Here is a 6,950-nt window from a genome sequence, read left to right as displayed (position 1 = left end):
TGATCGAATAGCTGCGGGTTGCCAGCGTACTGGCACCCTCAGTAATAGCGGTAGGGCCCACCAAACCTTCATTGGGACTGCCGTGTTTGCTAAGCCGGGGATCGCTTGTACATCGTTAGCAGAGTAACCCCGGAGATAACCGCGGCAGTACCCAAAAATGTCTATTCCTTAAAGCCCGTAAACGCTAGCGATTTGTTACACCAGACGCGGCACAAAATTGCGTGCGTGCGTTTATATAGTTTCAATTTACCATGAGTTGTTTTAACTATATAAGTTTTTTTATGTAGTACTATATATTTGTAAATTTATATACTGCAGTGGCGAAAAGGAACCCGGCACAATATATAAGTATGCATAAATGCTGTGTGTAAATCGGTCTTATGATAATTAGATTTATAGAAATTCGACGTAAAGGGAAACTTGCAAGAATCTCGTTATATTGGCCCTTCATCACTGGCATACCGCCTCGGTGATATAAAAGTGTTGTTTACGATATTCGTGCTGTGATTACTAGTCTCGTACATATAATTTTGCCCAGTAAATTGCAATAGGCTCTCCACTATTTCATGGGACCTAATAGAGACTGGGAAAGGTCCGATAACACTTCTGCGTACATAAAAGGGAAGAGGCATGTATTATATAAAGCAGGTGTGGTAAAGTATCAAACATAGTAGGTGTAATTAAATATAAATAGATTCAAGATTCACTATGATTAGTGTTACATTTTTTTTTTTTAGGGGCCAAAGAGCGACCACGGTACACAAGGTGTTAAAACCCACCGTAGTGGCCCACGTAAGTGTGTAGCGTTCCGGGATCAGCCTGTATATATTCGGTTTAACAGGCCGGTATATTTGTGTCGAATGTCGAAGGACAATCATCTCTCGTCAATCGACTTTGTATTGGACCTCACTCCACTTACCATCAGATGCAGTAGGTCACCTTGTCGTACCTACACAAAAAAAAAATCAAACATATCTGCACTTAACGACGATTTAGGAAAATCTCCCCTTCTGTATCCAATAATAATAATAATATCAGCCCTGTATTAAGTATATACTTTGCCCACTGCTGAGCGCGGGCCTCCTCTACTACTGAGAGGGATTAGGCCTTAGTCCACCACGCTGGCCTAGTGCGGATTGGTAGACTTCACACACCATCGAAATTCCTACAGAGGAACTTTTCAGATGGGCAGGTTTCCTCACGATGTTTTCCTTCACCGTTAAAGCGAACGATAAATTCACAAAGAATACACACATGATTTTAGAAAAGTCAGCCGACGACAGCCTAGTTGGGTATGGAACGGTCTGCCGAGACGAATGTCCGCAGGTTCAAATTTCAAGGGCACACACCTCTGACTTTTCTGTATCCAATGGGACCTAATAATATAGTTTGATAGTTTATGCGTAGAAAGGGAAAGTCTAGTGTTACAATATTAAAATGAAGGTAGCCTGACAGTGGCGACGATAAATACATCAACAATTATTTATAAGTCTTCCCAATTTAATTTTTCTGGTATCCCAAGGTACAGGCCTAACGTAGTTTGGGTAAATATGTTATTTTTTGTTTTTAATAACTTGTTATTTGTAACCATTCAAATAATTGTTAACGAAATTCTTGGTATATGTAATCATTGATATAATTACAAAATTCGGTTATTTACAATATAAAAATATTATTATTATTAATTGTATCTTAAATAATTCTTGACCTTGGATGAAGAATTTCGTTAGACATTATCTTATCGCAAAATGTAGGCGATACAACTATTTTCACAATATCCGACCTTGCGATTACAAGCAATTGAACATTTGTTGTATATATAGATTTTCATTATGTTTTATTATTATTAGCTTATAATTTAGCTTTGTCTTTCTAACGATGCAATAATAAAAGTATTTAGCATGTAGCACGTAAGTGTAATTTTTCATAATGGCTGAACAATTGAGCATCTTACAATTTCTTAAATGCGTTAGTTTGTGTTAGCCTATAAATATTTTATTCGTATTTGTGACACTTTTGCTATAAAAACACTCAGCGTTGACAGACCGGGGCAATCGGTGTTGATAGTCATTGGTTGATGAAATATGTGAGTGTTCTTGTAGGCGGTGATATTTTTTTTTTTATTTTAATAAAAATAGCTTTAGTATCCTAATATTTGTAAAGAGTACTGGTCGGTTGGTTGGTGAATATTTGTGTAAGTGTTTCTGTAGGCGGTGATATATTTTTTTAATTTTAATCAACGTAACTTTAGTAACCTAACATTTGTAAAAAGCAAACAAGATTTAGGGTAGTTTTTATTCTAGAAAAGGACAAAGTAGTGGACTCCTGTGGTACTTTTACTATTCAATGTCACTTATTAAATAAATAAGTGACATTGGAATGTCACTTATTTATTTAATTATTAATATACATATACATAATATAACAATCATTTTTAAATACAAATCTATCCGCCTTTTGACACTTTTAAAAAAATGAGTATTTTCAGTTTGAATTATCACTCTCTAAAATGTTAAACACTTACATTTTTTCCATCTTGTCGTGACTTAGTATGCATTATAGAAAATAAAAATAAAACAAAATTACTTTATTCGTATATTTCTTTAAAGTATTATTTCAATAGCAGAGCAAACAATGTAGACAAGAACAGCATCGTAGTTGGCAGCACCACGACAGCAGCACCTCGGGCGGCTGTAAGGACTATGTTCGCATTCTGAGTTCCCCATCTCATGTTAGCCCTGGTAGAGCTGATGGCGCTTAAACCTACGTTGTAGTTAGGAATGGTGTCGCGGTTTGCGTTCAGCCATTGTTCCATCTGTAAAAAAAACGTCTTTACAGGATCCATTTAACCATACAAATTTCAAAAGTACCGACCCATAAGGCGTGGTTTCTCAGGTCTGCATAATATAATATTTCATGATTATTGAGGGGGTTGTACTCAAACGGAAATTTAAAATTAATTTATTACTTATTTTGCAAGCATATAAATGAACTGCTCTAAATAACAATAAAAAAAATTTTTTTCTTCTCTGTATCGTGCACTGTAGTTTATACCTTAAACTGATTTTGATAAGAACAACAGAGTTTCTTGCTCGTTCTTCTCTGGTAAGAACTGTTTTCCGAACTGGTATTAGAGTTAATTATGACGAAATCTAAATAATGTTTAACATTTTACGGGTTCAAAATAAATCATTATTTTATTTCAACCCTAAAAACCTCAACCCTCTTAATAATAGTTCTAGTTGATTACCCAAGCATGCACTTACGGTTTTCGTGAAATATTATGTAAATAAACAGAGATAGAATGTGACAGAATAAAAAAATAAATCTATATTTTATAGATATACTTACATCTTGCAAGCCTTCTTCGTCCAAGTAAGATGCGAGATTTGACAATACGCTGTCAAACCAAGCAGGAAGCACAACACTGTAAAATAATAATGATATTGTCAATAGCTAGATAATGCTTATAAAACTAAATTTTATGCATTTGTAGTTAATTGTCAACTAGCGAGAGGCTCCATCTCTGGATAAGTTCAGATTGTTGAAAGAATTACAAAGTCCGTGAGGATCAGACTTATATATGTAAGTTGTGAGGATGTGTGGAAATTATTTGTTAAAATCAAAACTACAAATTACTAAATAGATTATATAACGTACAGATAAAGCATTTTATGGATAAACATATAATAGACTTTAATAAACCACAAGAGAGACTACAGGAACTTTGATTAAATGTAAATAAAACTCAGAAACGAAGTGCGCAAAATCATAAATACTTACGCTTGTCTGACTTGTTCTACTCTTGGTTTCAAGAACTCTAAGGCCACTCTGGCATTACTCCTGTCTCCCATGTAGAAGAAAGTGAATGCATTCACTGTGTCTTGGGCCTTCACCTCATCCGTCAGTATCATCTCCAAGTACCTGATAGATGGTAATGACGGTTATCTATCGGGGAATAATTCTTTATCGGTTGGAACCTACGCAATCGTTTTGACCTAGGTGGTACTCATGCGTGTATTAGTACTTTAATTTAATCTAGCAAAATTAAGTGTTACACGGAATTTTTAGACGGCATAGTAAGTACATTTTACACAAAAACATTTAATATGACAATCGATCTTGTCTCTTATGAGCTTTAAAATACTAAAGGACTGAGTAAAATTGAAATACCGATAACGTATTAACAGCATTAACAAACAATCATCCTTACTAACCAACGGCACCATAAATACTTGACAATAAAAAATAAATTTTGGCTTACTCTTGTCTAGCCCTGTTGTCAGTGGTGCAACCGAGAGCTCTAAGCATGGCAAGGTCATCAGCCTGGTTGTTGGAATTGCGTCTTCTCTCGTATAGGAATCGCCAATCCTCGTATCCACCTTTGCGAAGACCGGTGCAGAAGACATGGCGTCTCAGGTTAGGGTTTACTCTGTAAATTAATTCATATAATTGATGACATTGACGCACTACATTTATGGTGAGGAAACTATCTTATTCCATTGTCCCCCTTTCTATAGTTCTGGTATATGCATATATTCTGGTATATTCATTATCAGCCCGTTGCAGTCAGTAGACTGCAACGGGCTGATAATTAATGATGCTATTTTACATTACTAACTGACTGACTGGACTGGATGCATAAAGCAGTAGCTTTATGCATCCAGTCCAGTCAGTCAGTTAGTCTTTATGTATACGCATAGACATCGAAAATGAATTACATCCTTACGCGTTACGACTCATTTTCGAAAATCATGTTTCCGCCCAAACCATTTTATAAGCAATTTGTAAATACTAACTTATTAACACTAGTTATTGTATATAGCGACTGCGATTTTTGAGATTATCCAAGGCTACTTTTCTCATTAGATTTGTGTTATTGATAACTACTAGCTAATATACTAGGATATAAAGATAATATCCTTCATCTTTGGCTAACATAAATAACATGAAACACAAGGAAAAAAGCATTATTCTTGTACCCGTAAAGGCAGAGTCAATTTCCTGTCCTAATTTATTACCGTTACTTTACATGATTAGATTTTGCTGATCAACAAATAACTATAAGTCACGCGATGTTATTACACTAAGATAATGCATACATCACGCCTTTTCCTCTTTTTAAGGGTAGACAGAGTATAATACAGTATAAGGCATTTTGGCAGCTATGTTACGTCCCTTATAATAGGAATAAGCATATTTGTATTAAGATTAACGGCTTCTTTTAAGATAGATATTGTCGTAGATCAAGTATTGAGTTCAATTGTTACATTTTACATACATACGTCTTCATGATTTTTGCCTCCAAATCAATAAATATCCTATAATCAAGATTAGGGGTTTTAATAAACCCAATGATGAACGAAATACAGATCTAAATTGAATGTCGCTTTTAGATTACTTCCAAGTAAAGTTCAATAACAATTTTGAAATACCTGGCACCAGAGGTTCTCAGAGCATTGAATTTTTGTGCAGCGTCACGGACGCAACCTTCGTGTCCAATGTTACAAGCAAAGGTTAAGGCGAAGAATCTGTTCAAAGTCCTCGTCACTGGCTCATCGGGGACTACCTCGTAGCCTAAATCAGTAATAAGAGCATTCAAGTATCCAAAGAGGATTTCCTGCAATAGAACATCAAGTTAAAATAGGATTTCTTGTATCTTACACAATTTTGTATAAAACATTTTTACAAAAATCTTAGGGCATTAGGTACTTATTTGATAAATAAAGAACTTAACGAGGTAACTGAAAACTTTATGTTATATCTGAATATGTTGTGATAATGTAAAATAGCATCATTAATTATCAATGCATTTTCGTTTTCTGTATACATGTTATAAATACTTCATTTTATGACTAATCATTTCGCTCCTCCTTTTAACCAATATCTATTTTAAACGACTCTATTTTTAAACATTGTAGAAATCGAACTTTTTATAACAAAATATTATAATACTCATAAAAAAAAACATACGTCAAATTCAGCCAATACGTCAGGCATGTGCAAAAATCTATTTCTAAGCCAGGTGAAACCGGTTATAGCTGGATACCAGCTGTAGTAGCTCGTGTCTTTCTTCAAGAAGTCCAGTACTTGGAAACCCAAGTCGTAAGTCATTCTTCCGGAACGCATTAATGCAAACACATCATCTACAATCTGCAAACAGAATCAAACATTAACAAACATGATAAACTTTTAGATCTAAATGAATAAAAATAAATGAATGTAAAAAGTTATATATAGGAAATAATTGCACTAAAATGTATTATAATTTATCAAATTAAATTGCAACCTAAAAGCCTAAAATGTTTTTAAGCAATACAGGTTATAATAATCAAGAATTATGATGACTTTTTAATACTTCGATGAAAATAATAAACACAATTGTAAAGCTCAATATTTTTTTCGAACAGAGACTCGTCTATTGTTGTCGTAGATAAAATAATAGCAACGTAAAAAGTAAATCCTCATGTTATCAAAAATAAAATAAATGAGAATTACTAGAATTTAGTTGCATTTAGGGACTTGGATGTAGATATAAATACTATCGGGAAATACCCTAGTTACAAATTTATGAGGAAAGAATACATCAATCGCTTGTTAAACTATAAACCGATATTTCCTCTATAAAATAATTTGATAGTATAAAATGCAGGAAAATAAAAATACTGGCAGAATGTTTTCTTACTTGTGCTCTGTTCAAATGATGGATATCTGAGACGTTCTTACTTAAAGCTGCAGCAATCAATTGCCAGTTCTGTGTATCGTAGTTGACACGGTATATTCCTGAACAAAGATATACAAATGAGTTTCATCATTGGCAATTAACATCTACGTGAGATGATTAAGTAGCGTTCGTAGAAGATGCGAGATACGATATACACCTACGCTGGTGACTTATCAGACCGATTCTAGCCCGAAAGATACGACCACAGTTTTGCCAGCGGATTTCT

The 6,950-nt window shown here is 34.2% G+C and overlaps 1 protein-coding gene across 1 annotated transcript; it reads right to left on the bottom strand.

Annotated features, from left to right (window-relative positions):
- Positions 1-2,581: 2,581 nt before the first annotated feature.
- LOC119192004 (membrane alanyl aminopeptidase-like) lies at positions 2,582-6,808 on the bottom strand (the record flags this gene model as incomplete). Its single annotated transcript, XM_037445856.1, has 7 exons — positions 2,582-2,815; positions 3,352-3,427; positions 3,784-3,924; positions 4,265-4,432; positions 5,436-5,620; positions 5,974-6,153; positions 6,686-6,808. Coding segments are annotated over 7 exons (1,077 nt in total), but the record flags the coding sequence as incomplete, so codon positions are not given.
- Positions 6,809-6,950: the final 142 nt, after the last annotated feature.

The sequence above is a fragment of the Manduca sexta genome, unplaced genomic scaffold, assembly GCF_014839805.1.
Source record: "Manduca sexta isolate Smith_Timp_Sample1 unplaced genomic scaffold, JHU_Msex_v1.0 HiC_scaffold_2220, whole genome shotgun sequence".
In the NCBI taxonomy this organism is placed as follows: domain Eukaryota; kingdom Metazoa; phylum Arthropoda; class Insecta; order Lepidoptera; family Sphingidae; genus Manduca; species Manduca sexta.
The sequence above is the reverse complement of the archived record's forward strand: the minus strand, read 5'-3'. Positions and strand labels throughout refer to the sequence as shown.